Below are 11,862 nucleotides of genomic sequence, written 5' to 3'. Positions count from 1 at the left end.
TTATCTTGTTATCATCAAATAGGGGGAGATTGTTGATCCTCTCTCTCAGTGATTTGATGATAATCCCTTTTCCCTTTCACATTGTATTTGTGTTTCTGTATTTTCAGTTGCAGCGATCATCACTGAGTATGTTCAGTGATCACTAAAGAAGCACAGCTGCTCCTACTTATGGATGCAAATGCCATGTGGTTATCCCAGATGATGCTGCAATCGAGAAGGTAACACTGATTTCAGCTTCTGAACTAGAAACTTGTTATATGTTACTACAGGTAAATTGATCAAATTGGAGGTGCTATAATTTTTCTCTGTTGTTTTACTTGTGTGTTGTCTTTTCTTATTCTTTTTCAATTTTTAGCATTGTCTTTCTTATATTCAAGTTATATCATTGATTTTCATGCATTTTGCACGAGCCAAGGGTCTTCAAGAAAACAATAACTCTACTCATTGGGTAGAGGTCAGGTCTGCCTACATTCCACCCTCCCATGACCTCTCCTTCTGGTAGGACATGTTGAGTTTGTTTTGTTTGGTTTGGTTAAAAGAAAGTCAAATTGCTTTCCTTTTTACGATATGTGTGCACAAAATACATTTGGACTTGATCGTATTTTGGTTAGGATAACCCAAATCAGTTCTATTACCCTAAATGGTAATTTGAGTTCTCTAAGTTCTTTCACATGTAATCCTTTTGAATTCTCAACTTTGCAACTATTTGCTACTTGCTAAGAACGTGCAAGCATTGTTGCAAGTATTTGCTACTTTGCAAGATTTTTCTTTTAACTTCTTCAACAGTTAAGTAATATTTACATCATTATGATGTTTTGTTGTTGCTTTTCATATATTTAAGAATTTAATAGAAAATGAATCGAAGCTTCACTTTTTTTATAAATTTCTCTCTAACCTAACTTGGCAATCAAACGATCGACGGTAAGATGTGCCATTCATCAGCTTTTAAAATTGAAGCTCTACTAGCCATAGATATCGTAGATCAAAAGATGGCAGATGAATCTCAACACACACAAAGACTCGTATGTTTACCTGTTACACTTTTGAGCAAAATGCCTATTTATTCCAAGTGTTTGATATTCTTGGTCACTGTATATTGCCTATACCCGATCTCATCTTGACCTGGCATACAGGACAATCCAGTAGTACTGATTGGGAATAGTCCCAGAACAGATGTATTCTAAAAGCAGAGAAGATAGTACTGGATGCAGGTGGCTGTGTGGTTAGGTTGGCAGGACTTTACATATTCTTTTACACCATTTGAACTTTGGTACATTCATGTACATCCAAAATGCATCTGTGAACCTCTATTACTCGATCCTTGACTCTTTTAGCACAAAGCAGATAGAGGAATGCACCTCTATTACTTGAAAGTTGGAACTATTGAAGCTAATCCGCATCACATCGTCAATCTCATCCATTATAAGGTGCTCTCACCTTTGTACCTAAATTAATGCAAATTTATGTGGTGTCTCGATTGTTCGGAGGTGAGTAATACTCAAGTATTGCAATACCAGTTCTTCTAACCTATAGGTGCTCTTGTTTTTCATTATTGTAAAAAACATGCTTTATATTTCATCTATATGATATTTATGTACTTTAGAGTTCGAGACTCACCAGGTCAATGAGACACTAATGTGACGATTGATCTGTTATTTAGTGTAGTTTACATTTTAAGAACTTCTATCATCTTATGGTTTGTACGGTGTTTTAAGAAGTTGGCTTATTATCTCACCAATAATGTTTTCTTGCAGTTTCACCGTGGTTATTATTGACAAAACCATTATATGACCTTTAACTTTATTTTTCCATTCGATTTTACTAATACATCATATTAATCTTAAACTTTATATATTAATTGACTTGCAAAATAACCACACAAACTCATGATTCAAGGCTAAACTAATGTTTCATAATTGTGATTCACTCGTACTGCATCGCACAGGTGCACCACTAGTATATATATATATATATATATATAGAGTGATCAAATGAAAACCACTCTAATTTGTAAAAACCGTAAAAACTACTCTCATCCGTCGTAATCTTATGAAATTTTTTCATGAAATTGTTTAATATTGTGAAATTGTTTCATATACTACTTAATGAAATTTTAATAAAACTGTTTTCATGTATTTCTTTAAAATTAAAATAATGAAAATGATAATATCCATGATTAACATCCTCCACAATAAAAATGATTAATCAACCTCTTATAATTACAAAAATATAAACAAAATGAAAAATTATGATTGATGGAATGAGGTTTTTACGGTTTTTACAAATTGAGTGGTTTTCATTTGATCGTTCCCTTATATATATATATATATATATATATATATATATATATATAATACACATATATAAAACCTTATCAAATTTCCATCTTAACGGTAAAACGACCACCATATCTATACTATATTATAAAGCATTTGACAAAAACTCTTAAAAACCATTTTTTATGCGTAAAGTACTGTTTATTAATGCATGTCACTTAAAACTCAAGATTACAAGTAGATTGTACGTATGTACAACTTATTAAAGCTTCATATCTGAATTCGTGTAACTAACTGCAGATAAACATAATCATGCAGATAAACATAATCAAATACAGGATAAACATCTCATTTTAAATATAAAAAATCTAAAATTTAATTAAGATAATCATTGAGTTCTAACAGAAATACTTAATTATTATCTTTACAAAATTTTATATTATTAAACCAAAAATAAATTATTTCRTTATTAAACTTAAATTAAATTATAATAAAAAAATAAATTAAAGAAATTACATAAAAAAATAGAGTTTTTAAATAGTTGATTTGATATTAACATTGATATATTTTTTTCAAATTTATATTTCATTCAAAAATAAAATCATTATTGTTTTATTAAAAACACATAAAATCGTATTATAACATCGACAAACAAATAATAAAATAGAACATTAAAATCGAGATGTGTCTCGCTGCATTGCACGAGTACTCTTCTACTATAAACAAAAAACGAAAGCCTTTAAGAATCGCAAGTGTTACAAAAGTTACTAATTGCATGGTTTGATTTGATTTGTTCTTTCCGATACCACATCGAACGGTCTATAATTATGTATTTTTATTTTATTGAATCAAATAAGGTTAATAATCTCAATATTTTGTAATAACTTGGTATGAGAAATTATATTCCAAGTAACTGTTGGAGTTAGCAAATAACCATAGGGACATGTATCAACGTGTGTTTCGATGAGTCAAACTCATAACACAAAGCTCTATTAAGTCTTTCGAGTCAAGCTGAATCGTACCACATAGACATGCACATTTTTGAACGTAACATGTCTATACGTTCATAAATCATCAATGAGTTAATCTATTTCAAGTTCAAACCCATAAGCAAGCTTATAAATATTGAATTTTGGGTAATAATACGTAACTCAAAATTATTAAACAGGATCGAGTTCGAGCTTGAATATAAGAAAACTATTTGAGGCCAAACTTTTAACCCTTGCTCAAAATATCCTTCAACGAATAACTTTGAGATAATATGTTTCAATTTGTGTTTTTCAACTTGAATTGAAACATACGTTCTAAAAACCAAAAAGAAATCTAAAATGCATCATTCTCTTCATTTCAGACTAATCACGTATCCTAATTTGAAAGAAAACCCCCCTGCACTTTTGGCAACAGATGTTCCAAAAGCAGCTGGAACTAAAGAAACATGTTCATAATCATAATAAACAAACCTATTAACAGGAAACCCAACCCAGATGATAACGACAACGATGCATAAGAAAAGAGCTCGAGATTCTTCACCAATGCACGATCTGCACATTTCCAAATCCATATGTACTTCCCCAGAAGACGATAGATGAATCATATTTACAGATTCAAGTTGATTCTGTTTAAGGATTCAAGATCTCACCATCCTTCGAGATATCAAACAATAACCTTTGCAGGGATGCAATTCCCGGAAGCTCATGCAGCAACTCACTAAATGAGTCCTTTCCTGACATAATATCAGAAGCATTACCATACTCCTCTTCCCAACCTTGTTTCAACCCAATTTCAGTCGTTGGATGGCAGTCAGGGGTAAAAGAATCATTTCCATCATGTACATGATTCTGGACAGAGCTGGAGTCCTGAAGAAGGGAAGATAGCGAGTCGACTCTTGACAGCAGACTTTTCTCATCTGAAGCTGTTGTTAACTGGGTATCGCTCAGCAGAATCTGGGAAATATTCTCGAGCGCATCTTTTTGATTGCCACCAGCTGACACGTTCTCGAGTAAGGGTAAAATCCCAGCAGATTTTGGCTCGGAAATACAGTGTCCAATGTGGTTTACAAGATCGGATATTGACATAGTCTGTTGGAGCCTGGGCGTCTTTATTTGCGCCGAAAAAGTCTTTGGCCCCTGTAGGGCACAACTTCCCCCAAATCCATTCTCTTCAAAGCCATGAATAGACACTGCTGATAAATAAACATGACGTCATCAGTTCCCGGTAGAACTCATAATAAATAACGTAATTTAAAAACAAACAAACCAAGTATATCCCACCTAAGTAGGTCTAGGGGTAAAATGTAGGCACGCCTTTTCTTTGTCTCAAAAGGAAGAGAGATTATATCTTAGAAGACCCCCAGCTTGCAAAAGATTTAGAAACATGGCTATCAGGCCGACCTTGGCCACGTGCAGCTCGTGCGACCGCACAGGGCATCAAAGCTTAAAGGGGCATCAAGTTGTCATCATCTATTACTAGTTTTGGGTTTAATAATCTAGGAATTGGACAACCGAACTTTAACTATAAAAACATGCCCAAGGTCTAGTAGTGATGAATACTTAATGCACATCGTGAAGCGGTTAACGCTATCATTCCAACAACTCAATCTAATTTCTATTGTTCTTCAAAGTTCGACTATTTCAATTTTTACGGCATGGAGTTCTCTTTCCAGCCGATTAACGGTCATGAAATTAGATTCAAGAAATCAAAGATGGATATCTCAAATGACTGATTTCTACTGTTGATTGAACTTACCGAGTTGTTGTGTGAGTCATATTATGATTTATGAATCTTTAGATCTTTCTGCAAAAAAAATCTAAATTTCTAACTGATTATTATAAAGATGGGTCATATGGTCCTGTGGGTTACCGACCTACTAGGCTAAGGCTAAGGGGCTTTTGTCATTTTGATGATGAGTCTTCCTTTTGCATATTGAAATATCTGAGAATTGAAATTTTCAATGCACATGAGCACATCACTGTATCAACATAGCTGGAGCACACTGTACAACATTAACAACATATTGTGATACTGTCTTAATTATTGGGCACTTGTTCTTTGCAATAAACAGTAACATAGATTATGAATTTTACAATTTATTATTGTTCTTTTGACTTTTGTTTACTTTGAGGTTTGACATTACCACATTAGATTTAAGGGGCGTTTGATTGGTTTTTTTATTAAGTTCTATATGGATAAAGTTGTCTGTATAATTAATCTGTTTGTATAAGTTGGAAAAGATTTTGTTTGAGAGAGTTTTTTCGTAAATGTAAGAAGCGTTTTTTTAGTTGGAAGGAACATGTTTGGAAAAAAACTTGACTTTCTATCAGTGGCGAATACATGGTAAAGTCATAGGGGGCACAGGCCCCCAAACAAACCAATAAGAAACCCATAAGAAAGAACATTATTTATTGTTTTAAATATATTTTTAACCTACAATTACAAATAGGCCCTCAATAATTAAAAGGCAAATCCCCACATCTAATCCCTACCATTTCATTTACATCTTTTATTTTATTTCATTTTAGGGGGTTACCAATTTAAAATCAGTTAAACTCTAATGTCTCTAATTTCTAAGTTAACTCATTGAAAGTCATTTTATTTGTCTTGTTTTATTTGCTATAATTCTAATAATTTGATCCATCACTATTTTTTTTGTTTTTTTTTTCCAACTTTCTTTTTGCATTTTAATTTTTATAGATTTATAATTATTGTGATTTGTTGATTATTAATTTTCTATTTCTTGATATTTGATTTAGGATTCTTGAGTTTGTTCTTTAATTTGAGTTTGTTATTTTGATATAGGGTTTACTACTAGTTTATCTTTTATTTATAGCATATTGGTCTTTTGCTCTCTAAATTTCTTCTAAATTTAATGTAATTTCTTGTCCTTTGATTTCTTGCTATGGACTATTAATTAATATGTACTGTGTTCATTTGTTTTAAGTTGAACCGAAATAAAAATATATGTACAATGTCTCTGTTTATCCAAAATAGTAAAAATTAATCAAAAAACAGAAAAAGTTATATTTATTTGATTAAACTAAACAGTTTAAGCCGACAACCGAATAACCCAAAATCGTCTTGGTTCGGATGAGTTATTCAATTTCAGAATTTTTTTGTCACCCCAAGTCCCCAACTCCCTAAGTTTTCCCCCAATAATAAAATTTTCTGGATCCACCACTGCTTTCTATATAAAGCTCTCCCTAAAAGCTTACTAAATAAGTCATTTTCTATATCATTAAGCCACTACGAAACAATCATGCATAGTTGAGCAAATAAGTTGTTAGTTCCATTAAGCTGTTAATAGATAGGCCCTTAGCCTTTAGTCGTTACACCTATAACTTTTGAGTTTTACTTTTTGTTTACTATGACAGTAATTTAGATGTAATTTACTATTTTAGTTAAAAACTAATGATAGTTTTGTCGGTTAAGTCCCATATATTGAAATAAAGTTTCTATTTTGCTAATTTCAATTTGGAAAAAGGAAAACTAGAAGGAAAAAAAAAGGAAACACGATCTTAATCCAGGATTTATTCTTTTATCGTTCTATATTTTGTATTTAGGGTTTTGGTTTTTATGTCCCCCACACCCCTTGTATTTATTTAATTATAATTAATAAAAATCAACATGGGAGTGAGACACTTAGCTTGAATAGGTTCTAAACTCTTTAAAAAACCGCATGTTTCGTTGTTTCATTGGCTTAAAAAAAATAGACTTAGGGGCATCTTTTATTATTTTCGCACAGGGCATCAAAAATCTTAGGACCGGCCCTAATGGCTATAAGCCACCTTCTTGCACTTGTTTGCAACAGAAATAGAAAAGATTGCAAAGAGCCTACCTAGCTAAAGTAACACTCCGGACGCTCCAACAAAACTTTATATATCTGCCAATTGTACCGCGTCTCTATATGGAGACACAAGGGCGGACCTAGATAGAAAAAAAAAATAAGCTTCTGAAGGCTGCAACTGTATCATTTCGTTGGGCGCCTTATATTTTCTGAGACTAAACTAATGGCACAAGCTTGTAACAGCAGAGATGGTTATCGCTGCTGCTCTTGTACCAAAGGCCCAGGTTCAGGTCCTGCTTTTGTCAAATTTCTTATTTTTCAGCATAAACTTTGGGGTTTTTTATATGCTTTTGTGTTATAAAAAAATTTAACCTGGGTTCTTTTTTCTGCAAGGGCAGAGGAATCAGCCAACAGATCTATAAAAATCTGATGAAAATTTTCCGTAGATATTTTTCTTATAGTCAAATCAAGTCACCACTTTGAGTCCGCCTCTGTGGAGGCATTTTGTAAGCGGTGAAATAAGTAGCATTTTCTACCCTTTTACAGGATAGAAAATTTTGTTCCTAATCATGTCATCTGTTTCGGTATAAATGGTACCTGAATTGGGAGAGGGAGTATCTTCCGCAAAGTCTCCATGGGGCAAAACTAGAGTGCCCAGTTCCTTGGTCTTCAAGTACCAATGCTGTGAAGCAGATGGCATAACCATGCCCTTGATGCCAGATACGGAGGATCCTTCTGACATTTCTGGTCGGTTGACAACATTGTTGCCTGGATCCTTAATGGAAGCAAATGGCAAGTCCAAAACTGTGTCTAGCTGTTGGCTAAGAAAGTTAAGCCGCGTATCACATTGGATCAACTTTTCATAATGCTTATTTAGCACACCTTGTGCACACTGTAGATAATGTTGCCTGCAGAACCACCAAATCAAAACTATTGGTCATTTCTATGTTGTTAAATATTGGTCATTTAAAAGAGAATGAACAATGTAATACGAAAGACGTTTAACAACTCATTAATAAAAATTCCTGCAAATTTGAAAGTTAAGAGTAGTGGTTTTTTGGGGGGTATTTGGTTAGAGGTATTAAACAGTGATCAATAGGAATGCAAAAGAAATTGTTTAGTTTTATATAATATAATGGACTCATTCCCCCATAAGCCCAAATTTTCATTCCCGGTTAAGGTGGGGGGAATGAAAATTCATTCCTCGTCATTTTCATTCCCCAGCTTTAACCAAACAATCCCTTAGTATTTACGCTATATAGGATGTGTCTCATCTGAGAACGGGATAGGACAGTACAAAAACTTGTTATCACACGTTTAGCATGGCATTAGACAAGGACGGGACCTGAGTGTGACAAAAAAGAACTTTTCTTGTACTACCAAAATAGGTGAAAGAAAAATCTAGGAGACTGGTACAAGATTGGTAGATTTATAAACTACTCATGTCAAATTAAAACCCTACAACTTCCATAATTCTTTCACCCGCCTACCTCAATCTCGCTTGTCCACTCAAAGAACCATGTGGACAATTTCCATCAAGAACTCTAAACATTAAAGTATAGAGTATAACAAGCTAAAAGAGAATACCTATATCTGGTTGCTTCTCCATTGGTAAAATCTGAGGTTGCCTGCCAAAGGGTGTGTTTTCTAGGCTGTGGATCGGTCTCTCTGAAGAAAAGTGGTTTTTTACCAAGCTGACAACAAATAGTACCAGTTGAATATTGAATTGATGAACAGATAATGGCATTTTACATACAATAATGGAAAGAGGCAAATACCACGATAGTCAAAGTGCCAGGCCCATTATCTGGACAATTTGCCTTTAGAGCCACGATATCTGCCCATTGAATTTCTATCTTATTCTTTAGCCCGCCATCTAGAACTTCCCATACAAGCTTATGCTTTGCAAAGTAACATTTCGCTACTAAATCCCCTTCGTGTTGTGATGCATACTGCAAACAACAACTTTCAGCTACAATTTGGAAAGGTTTTACACATAGCCACTATGCAAGTGCAAGATATTCAACCAAACCAAACCAAACCAAGCGAGCCCAATATATTCCACCCGGAGGTGGGATCTGGGGTTGGGTAACTAGTAAAAAATTGAAAGATGTAAGATAATGTTATAAATACCTCCCATTGCCCGATCCTTATAAGTAGAGCTGGGAAATTAGAGGCTTTCAATTTATCAATCGGACCAGAAGTCCCAGCTCTTGCCTTAACATCCTTCTTATTTCCCACTTGAAGATTTTCACTCGGCAAAGTGCCCTTGTTCTTATTGCATTGGGACAGCCTCGTTTGAATTAGCTCCAACAATGATGGACTCTTCTTTAGCCTCAAACCCAAAGGACTTGGCTCGTTAAGCGGGTTAAAATGATAAGGTGGGAAAGGAAACTCATTGCTATCAAGGTTCCACTGCACATTATTAATCAACATATAATACATAAGATTACAAGAAACAAATTCAGAATAAATAAATCATACTCTCATTTTTCACCATAATTTACATCGGGGACCACATGTGCTGACAATTAAAACCTCTTATAATTTTGTTTTATGAAAATATTAGCGTTTCAATATAAGATAGAGGTATTAGAACCAAATAAAACCAAACTGACTTGGTATATCTCACTTGAAAGTAGGATCTGGAGATGAGATCTATGCAGACTTATCCTGTACCCCAAAGAACTGAAGTATTAAGGTTTTTACTAATTGCAAACTACTATATGATAACATAATTACGAACAATTAGCAGAATTGTTTTCCTAAATAGAAACATTCAGAAGGTAAGACCTTCTGCCTAATACTCAACTAAAGTAAGTTCAATATAAAATTCTCAACTTGCTTCAACTTTATGGTAGAAATTATTCCATTTGTATCGTTGAAAAAACTTACTGGGATCACACCAAATTCCGGAACCAAATATCAAACCCATGATTTGTTAGTTTAGCCTTTGGTAAATTGGAACTTCAAATCAACTCCTTACATTTTCTTTTTTATGGCATCAATTTTCTCAAGAAACAAAAATACAAACAATCCCAATTTGTTAAATAAAAGTTAAGAATTAACCTTTTTTAAATGCATCTAAAGCTATTGATAATCCAGAAATAAAAGGATGAATAAGTCAAAAGAAGAACAATTTAGTTTGAGAAATGACAACTTCCATAAAAAATTAAATAGTCCTCACATGGAAGGATGACAATGATAACATGATCAAATGCGGTAACTCCGGGCTATCTGCAAAGCAGGTAGTCACCTTGGGATTAGTCGGCTCGCATAACGGGTTGGATATCCGGGTTAATAAAAAAAAAAGATGATGATGATGCAGCATATACATATGTACATACACCCACAAATGTTTGTATTCATGATGAATGTCGTCAAAAAACCACATCCATATTCATGATGTGTGGCACGCCTAACACCTTCCTTGATATATATGTGTATATATAATAGAAAGAGAGGGTCCATTTAGGAACATTAAAAACATTAGGAATCTAAAACCACCAATTTTATGTAGTATTCATGATGAATAATATGATAAATATTCATGATTTCTGGGTTCCTATGATATTTAACCATCCTAAATGATTTATGATCTACTCATATATATAATACTGTGGGCCCGTTGACCCAACTAGTCCAGAAGTCATCCACTAGGTTGGCTTTTTTCAATATCTTCATAAAAGTCTACACATTTCCGCATTCTTAACTTTCATCAAGGGAACACTAACATATTCATCATTGTTGCAAAACAAAACTTGAGGCATAGCCAGAAACCCCACATGAACAGATTAAAACTGGATATTGAAGCAAACTCATTCATATTTTCAGTTACATGGACTCCAATTCCAGATTCACTTGTAGAACTCCATACACCCAAATACCAACTTACTAAAGCCACCTGATTTCGAAGAAAAAAAAAGTCCCGAATCCGCAATTAGAACCCTAATGTTACAAAACTAGTCACTTGACCTCAAACTTCAAATTGAACTCTTCTATCACACAAACAAACCAACAAATAGTTCATATGCACCCAGACAAAGAGCCATTTTGTATGCAATCAAACAGTAAAGGATCTAGATTGTAGAAACAAAAACACAAATTAAAAACCTCGTTAGTTGTCCGGGAAGACGACGATTTCCGTCGTTTATGAAGCGGTAACTCTTCATCGATGTCTTCCAACTTCATTGGACCCTTTCCGCCGGAAAAATCAGTCGTTTCCGGCTCTGGCCATAGCCAGGTATTGCTCTTCTTATTCTCCGACCACATTCGTTGAACCATGATTTAAGTATATATATATATATAAAGTTGGAAGTAGTTCCAAAAGAATAACAAGAAACAGAAGAAATTTATGGAGAAGAAGACTCGTTCAAATGGATCGAAAAACATGCAATGAATTCATGGGCGGAAGGAATGTAGGGATTCTGGAAGGAAGAATCTGAGAAACCGAAGAAAAAGCTTAGAGAGAAAGAGATGAGGGGAATCTAAGCGTCCTTGTCATTTTATTTATATGTGAAGTTGGTTGGAGTTTGAAATGACGAAAAAGTACTTGCATTCCAGATAAATCCGGTTACAGTTTTGCCTTCGGAGCATCGTATGAATTTCAAACACATGTTTTCGTGATCACACTATTAATAAATTTGAATTTGAATCGTGAATCCAGTAAGATATATTTTGATTTTATTTTTGTATCTTTGTTTATGTTATAATACAGATTTATATGATTTTAAATAAATAATAATTTTTTTAATAAAATATAAATTTAAAAATATTATAAAAATTAAAAAAAATATATAAAACTTC

At 33.5% G+C, this 11,862-nt stretch overlaps 1 protein-coding gene across 2 annotated transcripts; it reads right to left on the bottom strand.

Annotated features, from left to right (window-relative positions):
• Positions 1-3,456: 3,456 nt before the first annotated feature.
• On the bottom strand, positions 3,457-11,491 carry LOC112517187. Of its 2 annotated transcripts, none has more exons than XM_025124542.1 (6): positions 11,170-11,491; positions 9,190-9,471; positions 8,835-9,008; positions 8,644-8,750; positions 7,654-7,964; positions 3,457-4,458 (listed from the first exon to the last, which is right to left on the bottom strand). In XM_025124542.1, exons 1-6 carry the CDS (start codon positions 11,338-11,340, stop codon positions 3,896-3,898), a joined length of 1,608 nt encoding a protein of 535 aa, XP_024980310.1. In that variant the 5' UTR covers positions 11,341-11,491; the 3' UTR covers positions 3,457-3,895. The 2 variants fall into 2 exon arrangements, with proteins under 2 accessions (XP_024980310.1, XP_024980311.1); XM_025124543.1 differs by having other exon boundaries at positions 3,457-4,455.
• Positions 11,492-11,862: the final 371 nt, after the last annotated feature.

Source organism: Cynara cardunculus (genome assembly GCF_001531365.2).
Source record: "Cynara cardunculus var. scolymus isolate 2C chromosome LG 8, CcrdV1, whole genome shotgun sequence".
Taxonomy (NCBI): Eukaryota; Viridiplantae; Streptophyta; class Magnoliopsida; order Asterales; family Asteraceae; genus Cynara; species Cynara cardunculus.
The sequence above is the reverse complement of the archived record's forward strand: the minus strand, read 5'-3'. Positions and strand labels throughout refer to the sequence as shown.